We start from the raw sequence: 22,804 nt of genomic DNA, 5'->3' as shown, positions 1-22,804 counted from the left end.
CGGGCCGTAACCGAGGAGGGAAAGAACCTGGTAAGCTCCCAGAGGAAGAGGTAAGCAGTCACCCCTTGTCCGATGGAGAAATCTCGAACGGAAAGCCCCCCGCCAAAAATCCTTCCAGGGAATGACGGAGAGGGGCTAACCCAGGTTCAGGAAAAGAGGAGTGTTGCTCAGATCTCCCTTAAGTTTCTCCTATTCTTGCAAGTGCCATGCTCTGTGTTTACGGGATGAGGCCGTGTTCTGGAAATACGCTCCAGAAGAACTCGCCAGGCTGGTCATGCTGCGAAAACCCCATTGGGAATCGTGGTCGCAATTGCCCTGGAGCTCGCGCGACGGAAATTCCTGGTGGTCGGCGAGCGATAACCCATAGACGAGCAATGGATACTGCAAGAAAAAAGCCGACATTTGTGCGAAGAAACACTGTAGGTTCGTGCGACGGAACACCATCCGTCCGCGCGATGGAAAAACCGTTGGGTCGCGCGTGGGCGAACATTGGAGAGCATGAGCGTAGACGTGCAGGCATGTGGGCGCGCGGTTGCACGGGTGAGCGGTCGCGCGGGCGAGCGGTCGTGAGGGTGGGCAGGTGGATGAGAGCGAGTCCGAGGCGGCGAACGCAAGCGTTAGCGTGGAAACGCGCTGCCGCGTGGGCGAGGAGGACCGCTGGCGATATGGATCAACAAGCGATCGGTGGTGAGCTGGTGAGCGCTAACGCGCAGGTTGGCGATGGCGCGTTGTGTTATGCCGACACGAAGGTCGAGCAGTATGCGCAGGTGAGCGATCGTGCGTTGGCGAGCAGTATGCGAAGGTGAGCGATCGAGAGCAGTGATCAGCATGCGCCGGGTCGCGCGATGGTGATCAGTATGCGCAGGGTCGCGTGATGGTGATCAGCATGCCAGGGTCGCGCGATGGCGATCAGCATGCGCAGGTAGGCGGTCGCGCGATGGCGAACAGCATCTACAGGTGGGCGATAGCGCGATGGCGAACAGCATACGCAGTTGAGGGTCGTGCGATGGTGATCAGCATGCGCAGGGTCGAGCGATGGTGATCAGCATCCGCAGGTGTGCGGTCGCGCGATGGCGATCAGCATCCGCAGTTGAGGGTCGCGCGATGGCGATCAGCATCCGCAGTTGAGGGTCGCGCGATGGTGATCAGCATCCGCAGTTGAGGGTCGCGCGATGGCGATCAGCATCCGCAGTTGAGGGTCGCGCGATGGCGATCAGCATCCGCAGTTTGAGGGTCGCGCGATGGCGATCAGCATCCGCAGTTTGAGGGTCGCGCGATGGCGATCAGCATCCGCAGTTTGAGGGTCGCGCGATGGCGATCAGCATCCGCAGTTTGAGGGTCGCACGATGGCGATCAGCATCCGCAGTTTGAGGGTCGCGCGATGGCGATCAGCATCCGCAGTTTGAGGGTCGCGCGATGGCGATCAGCATCCGCAGTTGAGGGTCGCACGATGGCGATCAGCATCCACAGTTGAGGGTCGCGCGATGGCGATCAGCATGCGCAGGTGAGCTAGAAGCTGGCGAACCATGTTCCTTCAGAAGTGTTGGAGAACGTTGGCGTGCCGGCTGTAACACATGTGGGCGATCCGGAGATCGCTGGCGAGCTGATGATCGCTGGCGAGCTGATGATCGCTGACGAGCTGATGATCGCTGACGAGCTGATGATCGCTGGCGAGCTGATGATCGCTGGCGAGCTGATGATCGCTGACGAGCTGATGATCGCTGACGAGCAGAAGGCTACGCGTGGAAGCCTGCGCCAAGAAGAAGAGTCCTTGACCCCGACCTGAACCGAAGTTCTAGATCGCAAGGGCGAACGTGGGCGCACAGGGCGCGTAACAGGAACCAACAGGAACCGCAGGGATGATCATCTTGAAAGCGCTGACGAACAGGAGAGCGCTGATGAGCAGAAGAGCGCCTGTGTGCTCATACTGAGCAGGAGCAGGAGAGAACACAGCAGAAAGGCGTGCAGGGAAACCCTGACACGCAAGGGAAGAACCCCCGTGGGGGCAACCCTTAGCCCCGAAGGGATCGTTGTCTGCCGGGAGACTGATGTCCGTCGGAAGACCGCTGTCCGTCGGGAAGACCGTTGTCCGTCGGGAAGACCGTTGCCCGTCGGAAGACGAGATCAGACTGCTGTCCATCTGCCCCAAGGCGGAAGATCGAGAAAAAGGAGTTGTAGGCTGCAAACGGAGATCCAAAAAGGCACCTCAAGCACCCTTATAGGGAGATGAGAGGCCCTTACGACGAGGCGGACGGTGGGCCTTACGGCGAGGGAGGCCAACAGCAACAGCAACAGCAACAGAAGAAACCTCCGAAGAGGAGTCTCTATGAGTGTACTCTCTCGCGAACGAAAGAGAAACACTTCGTGGAAGAGACTGGTCAGCCAGTGACCTAAAAGGAGCAATCCTCCGAAGAGGAGCTCCTGCAGTTGCCCAGCCCCTTGAGCAAAACTGCAGGTGCGACCGCTCAGCACCAAGAGCATAGTCGCACGAAAAAAAAAAGGCAAGAGAAGAACCCCCCAAAAGGGGAAAATCTCAAGCCTGGACAGGAAAAACTTCCCTCGGAAGGAAAGTTACCCGCCCAAGGAGGCAAGCCTCCTGAGAGTTCTAAAATGAACTGGAGAGCTGTCCGTCGTCACGGGAGTACTACCAGTAGAAGGAGACACGCCCCTAACGAAAAAACAAGGGGAGAGGCAGCAACAACCGAATCCCCAGGACTCAACCAGACAGCTCACACCGTTGCTATATTACAGAAACGAACTAGATCGGTAACTGTAAAAAAATAAAACAAATAGTATTAGTACACATTCATTCCCCCGGGAAGGCTCCGAAGAGGAATCCCGAGGGAAAGGAACAAGAATTACACAACAGGCACGTGCCCTCACAACCACTTACACTCGCGGAAGGAGAGCTATAACCAAAACAGAATTATAACAATTATAATTATGTAACTATGTAATTATGTAATTTAAAAATGAATGAACACTAAAGAAAGAACGAAAACCCCGAAAGGAATCGTTCTACAAGCTGAAAAACAAAAAACAACTACAATTAGATTCATAACTAATTGAGACAAACGTACGGCGTAGCAACCCCCCACACGGAAAGGAAGCTAGGCTACAAGGGCGTAGTAACACGTAGTAAAAGGGTGAACGACCTCAAGAGAGAGAGAGAGAAAGACATGTCAAACTCGATCGCCACCCATAAAATTACGCCGTGGTGGCCTAACTGCCGAGGCCTCCACGTAGATATCGTACACTACACACACAAATCTGAAAAGGAAACTTACTTATTTCTTTACTCAAATATATATACAAACATGAAAACATGTTTACATATATATATGAGTAAATGAAAAGTAAGCGATTAAGTAAAGACAAAACAAACAAACAATGGCTGCCAAGAGAGGACCAAGACAGAGACGTCTGTCACAGTCCGAGCCAAAAGTGAAAGTGAGTATTCACCTGTGTGTGAGGGGGAGGAGGGGTAGCTAGCTACCACTCCCCTCCCCCCCCCCCCCCCGCTAACTAGCGCGGGGGTAATACACCCTCGTTAAATTCTAATGGCTCGCCATTTCAGCTACGCTAAAAGGTAACCCTATTGTAAACAGCGTGGTTTGTATTCCGGTTACGGAACAAATACCTTTTATCCCCGGGGTTTATTAGCTCTTCAACCTTCACTAGCTCCATTTTAAATCCACCTACTCTATTCCCCCACTCTTTTGCTACAACTAATTTTCCTTCCACCAAAAAATGATCAGACATACCGTAGCCATACCCCTAAACATGTGCACGTCTTTTAATCTTCCAAACATTCTTTTAGTTATCAACACATAATCCATTAACGCCCTTTCTACCACTCTTCCATTTGCCACCTTTACCCATGTATACTTGTTAAACTTGAGTAAATATAAAAAGGAAAACACTTGATATCAAAGCATTATTTGACTTTGATGGCAAAAATTATAGTGCAAAGTCACAAATATCAGCAGTGTGTATGCAAGGATTTATAAAAAATAAAAGGGATTTTGACGAAGGAAAAATCTATTTCTGGGAAGAGGCCTGTGATGCCCGGTGAGAAAGGTCCTTCCTTATACCTTTCCTAATATAAATCTTCCAAATATACTAGAGAAAGATAAAAGCATGGAATGCAGAGGTTACAACCCTCGCGCGAATTTGTCATTTGTTCCGTAACCGAAATACAAACCACGCTATTTACAAAGGGTGACTTACCCCTTAGGAAGGGTGGAAAGTCCCCAGCCTTACTGACTTCGGCTTGCCCGGGGGCTCGATCCCTCAGTGAGCAGCACTAGAGAGAGGGAGCCCCTGTACCTCACAGGTTCCTAGCATCGCTAGGAACGAGTGGCCTACATAAGTAGTGTGAGGAGGAGAGTGTGACTCGTCCTATGAAGTTGACCTTGAGACCTTCAGATAGGAATTCTAGGATAGGACGTTCCCCATACCACCTCGTCAGGGTATGGGAGACGCAACAGTATTAAGCTTAATACTAGGAGCACAAAGAAGCATGGGTTACCTGCAGAGGTCGAGGTCAGCTATGCGAGGACCAGGATGCTGCTTCCCCAAGAGAGGGGAGAATGAAGAAAGTAAGGGTCAGACATACTCTTTCATTCACACAGACTAAGACCGGGTAACAACGCCCTCAACCTACTGCTACTTGTCCAAAAAGGAGCCTGAGGTTAGACCAGCTGTTGTGCAGCCACCACAGGGCCGATAGAGAACGTATCGAGGCTCCTGTGGGTCACGTCTTGCAGGTAGTGAGCTGTGAAGGTCGTTTGACGCTTCCAGACCCCAGCTTGAAGTACCTGCGTTACAGAGAAGTTTCTCTTGAAGGCCAGGGATGTAGCAATACCCCTGACATCGTGGGCCCGAGGGCGACGTGACAGAGGAGGGTCAGGATTCAGGGCATGGTGGATAACCCTTCGAATCCAAGCAGAGATGGTGTTCCTGGTGACCCTCCTCTTTGTCCTGCCTGTGCTCACAAACAAAGCTCGCACATGAGGACGGACTGCAGCCGTTCTCTTCAAGTAGTACCTCAGACACCTCACTGGGCATAGTAGCAGCTGGTCTGGGTCGTTTGTTACAGAACGGAGACTCGCGATCCTGAAAGAGTCGAATCGAGGATCCGGCACTCCAGGATTCTGAGTCTTGGCCACAAACTCAGGGACGAACCTGAACGTTACCTCCCCCCATCCCCTTGAATGGGCGATGTCGTACGAGAGACCATGAAGTTCACTAACTCGCTTGGCCGAGGCCAAGGCGAGTAGGAAAGCCGTCTTCCAAGACAGGTGGCAATCGGAGGCCTGGCGTAATGGCTCGAAGGGAGGTCTCTTGAGAGACCTGAGGACTCGAACCACGTTCCAAGGATTGGGTCTCACTTCCGACTGGGGGCAGGTAAGCTCATAGCTACGTATGAGTAAAGAGAGTTCTAGCGATGAAGAAATATCCAAGCCCTTCAATCTGAAGGCCAAGCTTAAGGCTGAGCGATAGCCTTTCACTGCCGAGACAGAAAGGCGCATTTCTTCTCGCAGATACACAAGGAAGTCCGCTATTGCTGGAATAATGGCATCGAGTGGAGAGATACCCCTTCCACGACACCAACCACAAAAGACTCTCCACTTCGCTTGGTAGACTCCCTCAGAGGACCTTCGCAGGTGCCGAGACATTCTCTCCGCAACCTGTTGCGAAAAGCCTCTCTCCGCGAGGAGACGCTGGATAGTCTCCAGGCGTGAAGCCAAAGCGAGGCTACGGTCCTGTGAGGGACACCGGAGTGGGGTTGTCTGAGAAGCTCGTGTCGTGGAGGAAGCTCCCTTGGGAGTTCCGTCAGGAGTTGCAGAAGGTCCGGAAACCATTCCGCGTGATGCCATAGCGGAGCTACTAGAGTCATGGAACAGTTGACTCATAGTCTGGTCCTGTTGAGCACCCTTCTCATCAGACAGAATGGTGGGAAGGCGTACACGTCGATGTTGTCCCACCGTTGCTGGAAAGCATCTTGCCAGAGTGCCTTGGGGTCCGGGACTGGTGAGCAGTACAGGGGCAGCTTGAAGTTCAAGGCTGTCGCGAACAAGTCCACCGTCGGGGAACCCCACAAAGTCAGGACTTTGTTGGCTATCTGAGGATCCAAAGACCACTCGGTACTCACTATCTGCGAAGCCCTGCTCAGACTGTCGGCGAGCACATTCCTCTTGCCAGGAATGAAGCGAGCTGATAGTGTTATCGAGTGGGTTTCGGTCCACCTCAGAGTCTCTACTGCAAGATGGGATAGCTGTTGCGAAAAAGTGCCTCCCTGCTTGTTGATATAAGCCACTACCGTGGTGTTGTCGCTCATCACCACCACGGAGTGACCCGCCAGGAACCGTTGGAACTGTTGAAGGGCCAGAAAGACGGCCTTCAATTCTAGCAGGTTGATGTGCAGGCACTTTTCTGATTCTGACCAAAGGCCTGAGGCCCTCTGGTTCAGAACGTGCGCCCCCCACCCTTCTTTTGACGCGTCCGAAAACAGAGTCAATTCCGGGGGGAGGACGAGAAGACTCACTCCCTTTCGCAGGTTCTCGTCGGCCAGCCACCACCGCAAGTCCGTCTGTTCCAGAGACCCCATTGGGATCAGAATGTCCGGGGAATCGGATCCTTGATTCCACCGGGACTTGAGCCGCCATTGAAGGGATCTCATCCTGAGGCGGCTGTTTGGAACCAGACGGGCCAGGGAGGATAGGTGGCCTAAGAGACGCAACCACGATTGGGCGGGGAGTTCTTTTCGCCTGAGGAAAGGTTCCGCCACCCTCCTCAGCCTTGCTATCCGGTCGTCTGATGGAAAGGCTTTGTAGAGATTGGTGTCTATTAGCATGCCTAGATAAACCAGTCGTTGGGTCGGCTGCAGAGAGGACTTCTCGAGGTTTACCACGATCCCCAGATCCTGGCAAAGATCTAGAAGCCTGTCTCGGTGTCGAAGAAGGGTCGACTCCGAGTCTGCTAGGATCAGCCAATCGTCTAGGTAACGAAGGAGACGAATGCCGTTCCTGTGCGCCCAAGTCGAAATCAGGGTGAACACTCTGGTGAACACCTGAGGAGCTGTGGAGAGACCGAAACACAGCACCTTGAACTGGTAGATCTTGTTGTCTAGGCAGAATCTCAGGTACTTCCTGGAAGACGGATGGATTGGGATCTGGAAGTACGCATCCTTTAGATCCAGTGTACACATGAAGTCTTGTGGTCTCACCGCAAGTCTGACCGTGTCTGCTATCTCCATGCTGAACCGGGTTTGTTTGACAAACCTGTTCAGAGCCGAGAGATCGATGACGGGTCTCCAGCCTCCAGTAGCCTTCTTTACAAGAAAGAGTCGACTGAAGAAGCCTGGAGAGCCGTCCACGACCTCCTAGAGAGCACCCTTCTCGAACATGGTCTCGACTTCGGCCTGAAGGGCCAGCCCCTTTGCCGATCCCATGGCATAGGAGCTCAACGACACTGGATTCGCTGTCAGGGGAGGTTGAGATGACGTGAACGGGACGCGATAACCTTGGCCGATCACTGAGACCGTCCAAGCATCGGCCCCGTGATGTTGCCACCTGCGGACGCAACGCTGAAGGCATCCCCCCACAGGTGGACACGCAGGGGGACTGCCACCCCTAGGGCTTGCGGCCGCGGCCGCCACCCCTAGAAGTCTTGCCTCCCCTGGAGGACTTACCGCCCCTCTTGACCTTGGCTGGAAAGGGCTGGGGCTTAGACACCACTTTCTTAGCTGCCGGTGCCTGTCTGGGAGTCTTACGAGGCTGTTGCTGCTGTTGTGGCGGGGCTGGAGGCTTATAGGGCCGAGTTGTAAGGGCCCTGTGGAGGAGGGAGTCCGTGCTGGATTTCCTCCACCTCTCAGCCGTTCGCTCCAAGTCTTGAGGCTCAAACAGGCTCTCCCCCAGGAGGGAGGCATGTCGGAGCCTACACACATCTACGGCGGGGACCTTCGGATGGAATCTCTCGGACACAGCATCGCGACGCTTCAACACCGAGTTGGCCCACAGGGTGGTAACCTGGTGTGCCAAAAACTCGATGGAGCGGGTGCCCGAGAGCAAGAAGGTCTCTAGGGCCTTCCTATTGGTCTCCTTGGACAAGTCCTCCGATCGCAATAGGATGCCCAGAGATCCTAATCAGAAGTCCAGCCACGAAGTGGCCTGCATGGCACACTTAGCGACCTTCTCGTGGTTAAGGATCTCTGCCGCCGAGAACGACACCTGCCGGGCAGAGAGTTTCTCCAAGGGAACTCCCTTCGCCAGCTCCTCCACAGAGTGATGGAGAGGAAGAGCGAGGTTGTGCTCACCCAGGATCTCAAAATACCTCCTCTGCTGAAGGCGAGGAGGAGGGATGAGTTTGTTCCCAGCAGTGGAACGACTGGATGAGGCAAGAAGTGCGAGCTGAGCATTGGCCCTAGCTCTGGCACTCTTCAGCCCCCGAGACCAGGGCAGAGCTGCACTGGTCTTAGGGGCCTTCCGAACGTCAAACACTTCATCCAGAATCGTGTCTTTGCCTTCACGGGGGGGGGGGATGACTGGATCCGTAAGACTGTTAAGTTGCCTTATCAGGCTTAGGACCTGCCAGAAGGCATGTTCGGACTCTTGCTGTTCTCCTCCCTGCGGGCTGGCAGCTAAGTCTCCTGCCCCAGGAATCTCTTCCTGGGGTGATACGTGGACATTCCCCTGGGTAGTCGTGGGTTCCTGACGAATCCTTGCAGAGGATTTAGGGATGGTCTTGGAATCCTTGGGTTCCCTCCTGGGAGGGATACAGGATCCCAACAACGAGGTTCGAGGGGCCCCTTCCTCACGAGACGATTCTCCTGCCTGAAGCGAAGTCTCCCCCCCTGGTGCCGAGGGGAAGACTACCGCCCCACTGGACTCACCTGAGGATGGAAAGGCCTCGTCCACGGGAGAAGGAAAGAGCACTCGTGCAGGAGAGGGGATCCTCGAGACCGACCTCTTGGGAACCAACTTCGCCCTGGGGGAAGTCACCACGAAGTCCACTCCTCTCTTTCTCTTCAGCGTAGGAGAGACAGCCGCTGGTTTGTTACCCTGGCCGGCGAGTGCTAGTTTCATAACCCTCACTAACGCCCGTGCCAGCGGACCAAACCAAGTCTGCTGCTCCAAGGACACAGAGTCCGAAATCCTCGCTAAGGAGAAAGGGATCGGGCGATCCTTTGGAGTGGACACGACGGTACCTGCCTGAAAAGAAGGTGGGGAAGAAAGCTGTACTGACCTGTCTTCGTCCTGCACTACCAACCTGTGCTTGGATGGAGGTGATCCCGAGTGCCGTCTAGGAGCACGCGTCCCTGCTGCTACAACCGGCTGTGGAATTCGCCGCGAACTATGGTCGCACGGGCGCACAGGCGAGCGGTCGCGCGGGCGCGCAGGCGAGCGGTCGCGCGGGCGCGCAGGCGAGCGGTCGCGCGGGCGCGCAGGCGAGCGATTGCGCGGGCGCGCAGGCGAGTGGGCGTGAGGGTGGGCAGGTAAATGAACACGTGTCCGAGGCGACGAACGCAAGCGATGGCGCGACGGCGAGGGATCGTGCTGCCGCGTAGGTGAAGAAGATCGCTGGCGATAATGACCGCGTGATGGTAAGCGATGGCGTGCAGCATGTGTAGGTGAATGATCGCGTGATAGGGTGCGATGGTGATCAGCATCCGCAAGAGGGCGAGCGTTCAGGGTTGTGCGATGAGGAGCAGCATGCGTAAGCGGGCGATCGTGCAGGGTTGTGCGATGGCGAGCAGCATGCGCAGGTGAATGATCGCGTGAAAGGGTGCGATGGTGATCAGCATCCGCAGGAGGGCGATCGTTCAGGATTGTGCGATGAGGAGCAGCATGCGTAAGCGGGCGATCGTGCAGGGTTGTGCGATGGCGAGCAGCATGCGCAGGTGAATGATCGCGTGAAAAGTTGCGATGGTGATCAGCATCCGCAGGAGGGCGATCGTTCAGGGTTGTGCGATGAGGAGCAGCATGCGTAAGCGGGCGATCGTGCAGGGTTGTGCGATGGCGAGCAGCATGCGCAGGTGAATGATCGCGTGAAAGGGTGCGATGGTGATCAGCATCCGCAGGAGGGCGATCGTTCAGGGTTGTGCGATGAGGAGCAGCATGCGTAAGCGGGCGATCATGCAGGGTCGTGCGATGGCGAGCAGCATGTGTAGGTGATCGCTGGCGAGCAGAAGGTCGACGCGTGTCCTGTGAGAGGACAGGTGGTGCGGCGCGTTCACGAGCAGGAACGGGAAGATCGCTGGCGCGTTGGCGAACATGTGTTTCTGACACACGCGCAGCATGATGTTGCGTAGCCACAGGACCAGGTGGATGGTGAGCAGGGAGTTCAGCAGGAACTAAAGGGTGGTCAGAGACCGCAGGGCGATGGTCCTCAAATGAGCGCTGACGCTCGGAAGAGAGCTGACGAGCAGGAGAGCGCTGGCGAGGGGGGCGAACATCAGGAGAGAGCCGACGAGCAGGTGAGTCTTGGCGAGCAGGAGATCGTCGACGAGCAGGAGATCGCTGGCGAGCAGGAGAGCGCTTGTGCGCTAGCCCTGCTCGCGTAAGGGAAGAATCCCTTAGCCCCGAAGGGACCGTTGCCCGTCGGGTGACGAGTTCTCCAGAAGGCGAAGATCCGGCAGGAGATGGTGAGCGGTCTGCAGAGAGGTTCAAGGAGGGTGGAGCAGTCGGTTGAGGCTGACGAGGAGAGTCCCCCCCGGAGGACGAAGACCCAAAAAGGCACCTCTTAGTCCCCCTGTAAGGGGAAGGGAGGCCCTTGTGGCGTAGAGGGCGGTGAGCCTTACGGCGGAGGCGGCCTCGGGGGAGATCGTCGGGACCATCGGTCCTCCGAAGGGGAGTCTCCGTCAAAACACTTCCCTCAGAAGGAAGCTGGGCAGCAGACGAGACCGAAGGACTCACTTCCCCCTTCGAAGGATGCACGGAAGGAGGAGGAGGGCCTTGAGCACCATCACCAGCAACAGCACCTGCGTCGGAAGGCCCAGCCACGTCGGAGGCCTCTGTCACCACGACGTCGACAATAGACAGAGGGTCTACCTCCGCTACCACCGGCGACTGTTTAACAGCGGCCCCCAACGAGACAAGGTCAATAAGAGCAACCCTGGAGGGCAAGCCCTTAAGCCCCAGGGACGACCAAATCTGTAAAAGATCATCACTGGATAAGGCATTATTATCAATAACCTCCCCCGGAGGAGGAGGGGGAACCGCCTCGCTATGGGAGGCGACGCCCTCTCCGAAGGTAGGGAAACAGAACAAGGGCCTGCGCTCCCACTCGGACGACTCTCCTTAGGAGGCGGACGAGGGGGAGCTTCGGAGGAGGTTTGGGCGGCGGAAGAAGAGTCCCGAGAACCTTCCTCCTTCAAGGCTAACCCCGGAGGAGAACGGTCTCTCTTGGACTTCTTCTTACGCCGACGGCCAAACCTCTCCCACTGGGAGGCAGACCACTCCCTGCACTCACGGCACATGTTATCCTGGTCGCACCGTCGGCCCCGACATTGAGGGCAGAGGGTGTGAGGATCCGTAATAACGTCCGACATGAAAGTCCCACAAGGACGGCCGGCAACTCCGGGGCATGTACGCATAGTAAATAAAAGAAAATAACTGAAGGTCAACTTCCAACCAATCACACAAGCTGAAAAGAAAAAGCAGAAAATTAAAGGCTGTCACGAAGGCGATGAACAGACACGTCTGATCACCGCCGAGCCAAAAGTGAAGTGAAGCAAGTCACCGGTGTGTGGAGGGGGGAGGGGTAGCAAGCTACCCTTCCCCACCCCCTGCTAACTAGCGCGGGGGTAATTAACCCTCGTTAAAAACTATTGGCTTGTCATTTCAGCTACGCTAAAAGTAATACCCTTTGTAAATAGCGTGGTTTGTATTTCGGTTACGGAACAAACCACTATTCACAGGTTGTGTTCCATTTAGATAATCCCTTCATCAATGGGGAGGGCCGTGACAGGCTCTAGAGAACATAGTTGAACTCCCCAACGACACCTACCACGCGCGCCCTCTAGGACATCCTTCTGCAAGAACATATGGCTAGGCAAGGAAAAAAAAAAAAAAAAAAAAGAGGTGGGGTCCGTATCAAATAACCGGGAAGGGTTTCACCGGGCGTCACAGGCCTCTTCCCAGAAATAGATTTTTCCTTCGTCAAAATCCCTTTTCTGGGGCGGCCTGTGACGGCCGGTGAGAATGTACCAGAGAATGCCTTCCAAGCCCAATAAATTAATAACATAATAAGGAGAAAACAAACACCATGTAAGGAAATAATATAATACTGTAAGTAAACATAAATCATAAACTAGCCATAGGCATAGGGGACGTAATGCTAAAATAATATGAGGACAAGGGATCACCCGAGTGTCCCGTCGTAAAAGGTACCAACCTTACATGTCTAAGCATATCTAAACTTTACAGGAATGGTAATTACAATAACAGTTAAATCATAACAATTAAACATGGTAAAATAACCTAGGGCTAACGAACCACCCAGGAGAGTGGCGACGTGGTGTGAGAGGTGGTTAGGAGGGAGGAGAGAAGAGATGGAATAAAGAAATAATCAGAGATTAATGGGGGGAGATAAGACTCCCCGCTGCAACCGTAGGGTATTTAAGGGCCTGTAAGTTCTTTAGATAGTGGCGTTTGAAAACCATAGGAGATTTCCAACCCGTGTATTTTTTAAGGTCATCAAAGTCCATGTTCTGGAAGTAATTGATAGAGGTAGCTATTGCCCGTATATCATGAGCATGGGGAAATGATTCCGGGTTAGCATGTTTAATGAAGTAGAGGATTTGTTGTCTGATACCTTGAATGGTCATAGTACCCCCTTGTTCCCTGATAAATAAGGGACCAGACGAGCGGGTGGCAGATCTAGCTACAAAGGTCCTGAGAGTAGTGACTGGACACAGTGAAGGATCCTGGGGAAGAGAGATGATCTTCCAAGGGGACCACCTATTTTGCGGGTCCTCATTTTTAGCTAGGAAAGCTCTGTCTGGGGTAAGCAGTACTTCGCCTGTAGGGAGGAAATCTATGTTTTCCGGGTTACGTGAGAGAGCTGCTAGTTCTGAGATTCTAGCACCTGAGGCCATAGCTGTTAGAAATAACGTCTTCCTAAGCAGAGTGATATAAGAGCAGGACTCGTTGTCCGTGTCCGACGCGAGTTTGAGGACATTGTTCAGAGACCAAGAGACTTTTTGCGGCCGATCCAACGGCCGAAGCCTAGCACATGCTTTTGGAATAGATGAGAAATAGGAATCAGCTAGGTTAATGTTAAACCCAACCAGGAATATCTTCTTCAAAGCTGACTTGATGGTAGTTATAGTGCTAGCTGCCAAGCCCTTGTCAAATAAGAACCTAAAGAACGAGATGGCTAAATTCGGAGTCATACGAGTGTGGTCTGAATTCTTTAGGAAACCTGCTAATTTCTTAACAGCCGAATCATATTGACGAATTGTCGAGTCCCTTTTGTCCGCTTCGATGAAGAGAACGTTTTCCGGGTCAATGTTTGCGTCTTTATGAGCTGCAAACTTCATGAAGTCCACAAAGTTAGGGTTTTGGCTATCCTTGAGGAATCTGACACAGTCTGTGTTTGAATTACTTGGGTTAGTTTGGGGAATGGAATCCGGAAGGGTCGGAGTTTCAGCTCGAGGAGGAGAGGAAACCAACTGCTCTTTGGCCAGTGAGGTGCTACTAAGGCCACTGCCCCCCGGAAGGAGCGTAGTTTGTGCAATACTTTCATTAGAAGATTCACTGGTGGAAATAGGTAAATCTTCCTCCAATGGTTCCAATCCAGGGTTAATGCGTCTATGGCATAAGCCTGCGGGTCCATGTTTGGTGTCACATAACAAGGAAGTTTGTGATTCATCTGAGTTGCGAATAGATCTACCTGAAGGCCCGGAACCAGCCTGAGTATCCACCGGAATGAAATTATGTCCAGAGACCATTCTGATTCCAGTGGTTTCGTCCTGGATAGTGAGTCCGCTATCACATTCTGGACTCCCGCTAGGTGGGTTGCTGACAGGAACCAGTTCTTTTCTGCTGCCAAGGCGAAGATAGTGACCAGGATCTGATTCAGGTTGGGCGACTTGGATCCTCCTCTGTTGATGCAGTGTACTACGGCTGTGCTGTCTGACACTACTCTGATGTGGGTCGACCTCGGAGGAGAGAGTCTCTTCAGGGTCAAGAACACTGCCATGGCTTCGAGAACATTGATGTGGAAGTGTTTAATGGCGGGTGACCAAGAGCCCTGAAACATCTGACGTTCGTAGCAACCCCCCCATCCACTCAGAGACGCGTCTGTATGAATTGTCACTTGTGGGGGTGGGAATTGAAGAGGAACCGATTTGGAGAGGTTCTTCGGTTCGGACCATGGCTGTAATCTCATTTTCAAGACAGAGGGGATTTTCGAGACCTTGTCTCTTAAAAGGTACTGTGGCTCTCTTTCTCCAAACTCGATTGATGTCTTTGAGTTTGGCTTTCAATAGACGATCTGTTACTGAAGCGAATTGAAGAAGGCCGAGGATTCTTTCTAAGGCTCTTCTGGACACCTGTTTGTGTTTTAGAAAATTCTTGACCTTGGAAGCTATTTCTCTTACCTTTGTGCCGTGCAAGGTCCCACTGTATGCCTAACCATTCGAAGCGGTCTGATGGAAGTAGGCGGGATTCTTGGAGATTGACCCGAAATCCCAGGTTGGCGAGAAAACGAAGTACTTTCTTCGTAGCTCTGTTGCACTCCAGGGCTGACCGAGCCCAAATAAGCCAATCGTCCAGATAAGCAACGATCTGAATCCCTTGGTTCCTGAGTTGTTCTAACACTGTCTCTCCCAGTTTCGTGAATATCCTGGGTGCAATGTTGAGGTCGAAGGGCATGACTTTGAACGCAGGCTTTCCTGCCTAGACGGAAGCCTAGGTAAGGAGAGAAGTTTCGAGCTATTGGTACGTGATAATAGGCGTCGGTAAGATCGATAGAGGTGGTGACGGCCCCACGGGGAAGCAGGGTCTGTACCTGAGAGATGGTCAACATCCGGAACTTGTCGCAGAGGATGTAAGAATTTAGCTTTGACAAGTCCAGGACCACTCTCAATGCCGACGAGCCTTTCTTCGGAACTGTGAACAGGCGGCCTTGGAACTTCAGCGATCGAACCCGTTTGATTGCTTTTTTCTTTAGTAACTCAGTGGTGTACTCTCTCAGAATGGTTATGGGTCTCTGGAAGAAGGCCACTGGTGGAGGGGGAGAACCTTGTGACCATTTCCACCCCAAGCCTTTGGAGACTATGCTGTGAGCCCACGGACTGAAGGTCCAATGGTCTCAAAAGTGGTAAAGTCTCCCCCCTACCGGAACTATATCATTGCGAGGGAGTGAATCTAGGTTCTTTCCCTCCTCGAGAACCCCTTGTCCTAGGTCTGCCTCGTTGACGGAACTGTCCTCTAGCCCTGTAGCTACCTCTCTGGTGTCTACGAAAGGGACCTGAGGGTCCGTAGCTAGGGTTGTATGCGGGTGAGGGCATCCAAACGGGGTTGGGTTGGGTACCTGGGGGAGCAGTGAGGTAGACCACCTGTTGAGGGTGCTTCGGTTGTAGAGGAGACGAAGCAGTGGGAGACTGTGAAGACGAGTGGGCAATCGGCGATTGCTGGTAGTGACCTCGGCTCGTCTTGTAAGGGGCAAACCTCTGTTTCTTCCTGAAGAAGGTTTGTTTTTTACCTTCAACCCTCTTTTTGGCAGGAGAAGCCGTAGGTTTATCAAAGCCGTGAAAGGAAGTAGTAGAGGAAGGAGTGTGGGGTGAAAGGGGGTCCACCAACTCAACACCACCTACCTGCTCATCCCTGGGTTCCTCGTCCAGACCTAGGTAGGGCTCGGCCTCCGTCACTAAAACCTCTTCCTCAGTTAGAATGGTTGCTCTAACCATCTCAATTAACGGGGCCGCTGTCTCCGGTGGAACTGCTGCAGTAGTAGAGCCTGGGAATAGGCGAGAAGCCATGTCTCCATCAAGGAGATAGGGTGCGCCAGACGGCGCATTCCTCCCAAACCCTGACACCCAAGGACGGAGAGTAGCTCTCGCCTCCCTGAGAGATTCATCATCAGCCTGAAAGAGGAGAGGGGAATTAATGATGAAGCCAAAACTGATGTCAATATATAAAGAGCAATTAATTCTTCGCAAAGGATATTAACAGGAACAAACTAGAACCAACCTACCTCCTCGCTCAGGAGTAGGGCTGACAGCTCATAGCAGAACATGCATGACTCCGGAAACCATATCGTATAGGGGGCTTGTCCCGGTTCCCGAGAGAAGGATATGGCGCAATGGGCATGGGCCCGGCATAGATCATGGCCCATGGGATCAGTAAAGGCAGCGGAGCAGCCCCTGGCAGCGCAGCGGACTTTCTGTAAAAAGAAAGAAGACATAAGTCTGGATGTTCCTTGAGATTCTGGTCAGTGACATATGAATCAGAAACACTTAAATCTTAATTATGTGTGAGTATGGTAGTAGCTAACACCTTAATAAATTAAGAAATTATACAGTAGGGTCCCGAATTACACGTGTTCTAATTACGCGATTCCTCAATTACGCGATCGATAGTTTTTAAAAATTAAATTTCCTCTATCTGCGAGGAGCATTCTAAATCCGCGAGTCAAGCACCGCGAAGCGTAGGAAATCTATTGTTTTCTTAATTGTATTGGGGGGGGGGAGATCGTGTGCAAGACTACCGCTATCATCCAGTAGTAGTGCGTTGTGCTCCGTTTCATCTAAATTGTTTGAAATTCTTTTATATAGTACTTTTGAAACCAAAAATTAAATTAAATAAAGACTATTTTATATCATGCTACTGCCAAACATGTCACTACAACCAAACCCATTACTTTGTTTAGTACGTTCCATCGCCGATCATAACGAACTCGCTAACCAATTTTAACATCTGTCTATAGGTTAACTTTTGCGGCAAAAGATATCTTACCAGGTACTATGTAATAATAATGTTATAATTAATGTTGTTTTATTTATCCTTAGAAAATCAAACTAAATTAAATATGAGCAATTTTGTTTCGTGTTTTTTTTTTCCTAAAAAAAAACGCCTCCTTTAAAGGAAAACGTTTTTTTTTACGTTTCATCGTCGATCATAAACGCATTTACTCCTGAAAGTGATATTGAAGAGCTTTTACTAAAGATGTTATTATAAATAAAGATTATAAATAGGTGGTAAAATGTCTATAATTAAAGTGTAACAGCATCAAGAAATGTTGGGGTTCGCCCTTTACATAAGAATGTACTGTACATTGGATTAGACAGAACGTAGAAAAAATCAATTAGGGAAAAATCGGTATTCGATATCCTCTTCATCGCATCGTCAATCGGGCTTTTTATTTTTTTTATTTTCAGTCGCTAACTAGTTATCGCACTGTCAAGATCTGCACACATTCCGATAATTCACATTTGAAGGTTTTCTGGGAGAGGATGGATAGAGAAAATACCGAACTATATAAAATGTTTTTTTAACCTGTTAAGCGTCACCCACGTGATAAACCATTCACCACGTTCTACTCGATACCGCCTTCAACTGTATATTCCGTTCATGACTTTAATTGCCTTTTACAAGCCGTCAGTCTCGTGATATTACGTTTACTCGTATAGTAAGTATAGGATCACCACTTGGCAACACTCTCAGCATATGGGGACTGTGAATAGAAACTTATATGATGTCTGGCAACTATTTTTCTGAAGGTAGCTTGATGTTAGAAAAAACTGGTTTCCTATCAGTGCGCTCGGGCGTTCATGCATAAGTGGTTATTTGTTGTTCCTTTTGTAATGAACGGTCTAAAGAGGAAGGTTATTTCTTTAGATGAAATAAATGATATTCTTGTTGAGGAATTTGATAATGATAACCTGTTTGATAATGAGAGCACAAGTTCTGAATCCTCCAGTGATGAGTATATTGAAGAAACAAAGTTTTCTTTCGATGCCGAAAGCGAAAATGACTTCTCATTACCGAATGACTGGACAACGAAATTTCACAAAACTATAAAGGGAAAGGAAACGCCGAGAGAGAGAGAGAGAGAGAGAGAGAGAGAGAGAATAAAGTGGATAAATAATGTACAAATGTATGACGAACATATTTGAAAACTATACAGGAAACGATATGAAGAGAGAGAGAGAGAGAGAGAGAGAGAGAGAGAGAGAGAGAGAGAGAGAGAGAGAGAGAGAGAGAGAGAGAGAGAGAGAGAGAGAGAGACTTATCCCTTTCCTTTGGTTGCTTATCCAGGCATAAGATTTACGATTGAAGATAAAAAGAACCCATTAGAATATTCAGTATTATGTAGCCATTTGAAATGAAATAACGGATTTTGAGCGAAGCGAAAAATCTATTTTTGGGTAAGATGGCCATGTCGTCCTGATGGAAGTTCCTTAAAGGCAGCTTCCTAGGGTATATTACAACTACGGCGATATTCCCAGAGAATTTACCTTAAGGTACCCAGAATTCTAACTCCTGGAGCGAGTATCCCTAAAAAAGACCTTAGGGATATCGTAAATATCAGCGGACGTATTCTTGACACGCCTCATAGCAATCTATACCCCGAATAGAGTTAACACTTCGTAGGGGTCAAATGGCAAGAAAACGAAAACGATAAGAAAAAGGGGGGAGCCGTTCGTAAGGCATCTCTCCTCCCCGTTTCGTAAGCGTGCCCTGCGCCGCTCGCGGCGCCATCTGTATTCCTTGTAGCGATACACGAGGTGCTACAGATACTGTATGTAGGGAGGGGTCCTACAGCCCTTTTCTTTTTTTTTTTTTTTTTTTTTTTTTGAAAAGGGACAGGGCGGGTCCATCAGGACGACATGGCCATCTTACCCAAAAATAGATTTTTCGCTTCGCTCAAAATCCGTTTTTTGGGCTCAAGCCATGTCGTCATGATGGAAGTATATCAGAGCATTACTGTACCTGTGGATTCTCAATACGTGCCGTACTCCTCAGGAATGTTTCTTAGTCAACTCGACTGAAAGACCTAAGATGTTACCGTCATACATCTTTTCACTAATCATAAACCATGAAAGCGCTTCCTGCCCCCTACAGGGAGGAGTCCTACTAGACTCTTGAAACGAACGAAGAGTACATATACCTATGTATGACTCACTCGCAAGCCAATACAATATAGTGGTCTCACTCTATATGAAGTAAAGCATAGTCCTTACGGAACTACAGCATCCAAGGGAAAACCCGACCAGCACCCTGGTCGAAGTAGAAATAGACAAAAAGGTTATATCTGCGTAGGATTAAACTTGCTGCCGCCACCGTCCTCTGAGAAGGATGGAGCCCTTTATGCTAAGGAAAGTATAAACCAGTGCAACAAGGCTTGCATTAAGGAACAGGCTATTATAGATATCCCCGATTAATATACATAGGCTGAATGCTCAATAATTAAAATGTAATCAATATAGGTGAAGGAGACGCAAGGTTCCCGAGAACAAGTTTATTGATTAACAATAAATATACATGGTTACCACAATTATATACATATGATAGGTGGATGACCAACAATTTACACAAGTACTGTAGTGCATGGATGTATGGTTATCTGAAAGAAAACAATCAGGTCACTTGTCACATACCAAGGTATCAAAGTTAAACGTCCATGTTACTATTCACTGACATTAGCGTCAGAAACGCTCGGCACACCTGTCTGTACTTGTGCTACAATCACCATAACGCTGGAACAGTCATTGTGGGCTCCCAGAGCCTTCACTTCTAGTTATAGCAACGCATATAACTATACACTCACCCAAGAATCAAAGTCCCAATTAAATCCACTGTTCCTCGCAGAGTTAAACAAAAGGGTTAACGACGCAACCAACTGCTACCACAGACCTCTTTAGCTGCTCCACTTGCTTAGCATAGTGGCGAAAGAATACCCTGGAAGACTTCCAGCCAGTGTATGAACGAAGGTGTTCAAAATCCATAAAGTTAAAGAAGTTTAAGGATGAAGCAACTTTCCTCGGATCATGACCTGCGGGTGAACTGTCAGGATCCGCTCTGCGAATAAAATATGTAATTTTCACCCTAAGTTGATTTAAAGATAAATTCGAGCCCGATGTTTCTCCTCTGAATAGTTGGCCCCCATGGAAGTCTGAAGTTCTACGAAGATAGACCTTTAGGCATTCTACGGGACGTAGAGATGCATCTTCTTTCAGAGGGCAGATTCTCCAGGGACCCCACCTGTTGGTGGGCAACTCGTTCTTAGCGAGAAACGTAGGGTCCGGAAACAGGTTCAGTTCTCCCCCATCCAGGAACTGAACCCGGCCCTCCTCTCTCGAGAGGGCTACAATCTCACTAACTCTGGCCCCAGAAGCTAGGGCAAAAAGGAAGATCACTTTTTGAGTCAGGTCCTTCAGTGCACACTCCTCATTATCCAGTAATGAGGCAAAATGAAGGACTTTGTCTAAAGACCATGAAATAGGCTTTGGAGGAGCTGAAGGTCTAAGCCTAGCACAGGCCTTCGGGATCTTGTTAAAAATCTCGTTAGCGAGGTCTACCTGGAAGGCATACAGAATGGGTCTTGTCAGAGCTGACTTACATGTAGAAATCGTGTTAGCCGCCAGCCCCTGTCCGTGGAGGTGGATGAAGAAGGATAGGCAGAACTCCGTAGAGATCTCGTGCGGATTCTTGTCTTTGACAAAGGCTACCCATTTCTTCCATGCTGATTCGTACTGCCTTCTAGTAGACTTGCACTTATATTCTTCCAGGAAGTCGATGCTATCTTTCGAGATTCCGAACCGTTTCTTCACCACTAGGGAGAGAAAATCATGAGCTGCAGGGTCCGGGTTTTCTGTAATGAAGCGTAGACAGTCGACTTCTGGACTTGCTGGGACAGAACTGGGTCCGGGAGTGGTAGAAACTCTAGTCGTAGTTCCAGAGCCAGAGGGAACCATACACTGTTCGGCCACTTGTGGGCCACTATCGCTGCTACTCCCTCGAAGGATCTCAGTTTGTTGAGGACCCTCAATATCAGATTGTGAGGGGGAAACAGGTAGATCCTGGACCATCTGTTCCAATCGAGGGACATCGCATCTACTGCTTCCGCCAAGGGGTCCTCGTACGGGGACACATATCTCGGCAGCTTCTTGTTGTCCTTCGTCGCGAAGAGGTCTATCTGCAGTTCTGGGACTTGACTCGAGATGAAGGAGAATGATCCTGCGTCTAGGGACCATTCCGACTCTATCGGTGTAACCCTGGATAGAGCGTCCGCGGTCACATTCCGGACTCCTTGAAGGTGAACTGCTGACAGGTGCCACTTCTTCTTCTCCACCAGTCGGAATATAGCTAACATTACCTGGTTGAGAGGTGGAGATCTCGATCCCCGCCGATTCAGACATTTCACTACCACCTCGCTGTCCAGTACCAACCTTACATGGATCGAGTGACGTGGGGATACTTTCTTCAGGGTAAGAAGCACTGCCATAGCTTCTAGAAAGTTTATGTGAAAAGTCCCAAATAGCTTGGACCAGGTCCCTTGCACTTTTTTCCGATGGGAGTGACCTCCCCACCCTACCTTTGAGGCGTCTGTGTGGATTGTCACTGATGGGGGGGGGGGTGGCTGAAGAGGTACTGACCTCTTTAGACGACTGGCTTGAGACCACGGTCTGAGAAGAGAACGTAGCCGAAGTGGGACCGGTCTCTTCAAGTCCCTTCGCTCTCTTGATGCAAAGGTTCTCCAAACTCCCGCTGCATCTTTTAGCTGTGCTCTTAGCACTGGGTCTGTTACTGATGCGAACTGAAGAGAGCCCAGAACCCTCTCTTGTTCGCGTCTTGATATCCTCTCGGAACCTAGAAGTCTCTTGACAGACCCCGCTATTTCCTTCCTTTTCGACATTGGAATGGAAAAACGGTGTGACACTAGATCCCAGTGAATTCCCAACCACTGGAACCTCTGAGCTGGAGAAAGACGAGACTTCTTTCTGTTGATCATGAAACCTAGATATTCCAGAAACTGAATCACCTGTAGAGAAGCTTGCAAGCATTCCGCTCTGGATGCTGCCCACACCAACCAATCGTCCAGGTAGGCTACTACCTGGAACCCTTTTAGGCGTAACTGTTTGAGCGCTGCGCTCGCAAGCTTCGTAAAGATCCTTGGAGCTATGTTTAGCCCGAAAGGCATCGCTCTGAAAGCATAAAGTTTTTGTTATAGCTTGAATCCTAGGTAGGGGGAGAGACGGCGACTTATTGGAACGTGCCAATAGGCGTCTGACAAATCGATGGAGACGGTATATGCCCTCTTGGGCAGTAAGGCCATTATGTGTTGTAATGTTAACATCTTGAACTTGTGGTTCATTATGAACTTGTTGAGTGGTGACAAGTCCAGAATGACTCTGAGTTTCCCCGAGTCTTTCTTGGGAACACAAAACAGCCTCCCTTGGAACCTGATGGACTTTACCCTCCGGATCACCTTTTTCTCCAACAGTTCTTGAATGTACTCCTCCAAAACGGGGGTGGAGTGTTGGAAAAATTGAGGGCACAGGGGCGGAGTACTGTACCAACTCCAACCCAGTCCATTTTTGAGCAGGCTGTGGGCCCAGGGATCGAAGGTCCAATGATCCCGGAAATACTGTAGTCTCCCTCCTACCGGCGACACTTCACTTTGACTGCTGACCTGCAGTCTTGCCTCCCTGGCCGCGACCACCTCTGAATCCTCTTCCCCTAGAGGGGCGTCTCGCCGAACCTCTGGCTGCACCTCTGGGCTTTGCTCGAAACGTGGTCGATTGCCCTTCGAACACTGGATTGAATGCCGGGGATGCTGATGACACGGC

The 22,804-nt window shown here is 50.7% G+C and overlaps 1 protein-coding gene across 4 annotated transcripts in view; it reads right to left on the bottom strand.

Moving 5' to 3' along the window:
- Positions 1-22,804, bottom strand: part of LOC137658741 (uncharacterized) — a 171,067-nt gene that overhangs the window by 58,924 nt on the left and 89,339 nt on the right. The window contains exons 8-9 of one of the 4 annotated variants that reach the window (XM_068393767.1): positions 16,207-16,395; positions 14,619-16,096 (exon numbers count right to left, since the gene is read on the bottom strand). The exons of the other annotated variants lie outside the window; for them this stretch is intronic. Coding sequence (XP_068249868.1) covers positions 15,359-16,096; positions 16,207-16,395 — 927 coding nt within the window. The 3' untranslated portion in view covers positions 14,619-15,358. Of the gene's footprint in view, positions 1-14,618; positions 16,097-16,206; positions 16,396-22,804 lie in introns of those variants that run through there. 4 annotated transcript variants of the gene reach the window in all.

This window comes from Palaemon carinicauda, chromosome 19 (assembly GCF_036898095.1).
Source record: "Palaemon carinicauda isolate YSFRI2023 chromosome 19, ASM3689809v2, whole genome shotgun sequence".
Taxonomy (NCBI): Eukaryota; Metazoa; Arthropoda; class Malacostraca; order Decapoda; family Palaemonidae; genus Palaemon; species Palaemon carinicauda.
The sequence above is the reverse complement of the archived record's forward strand: the minus strand, read 5'-3'. Positions and strand labels throughout refer to the sequence as shown.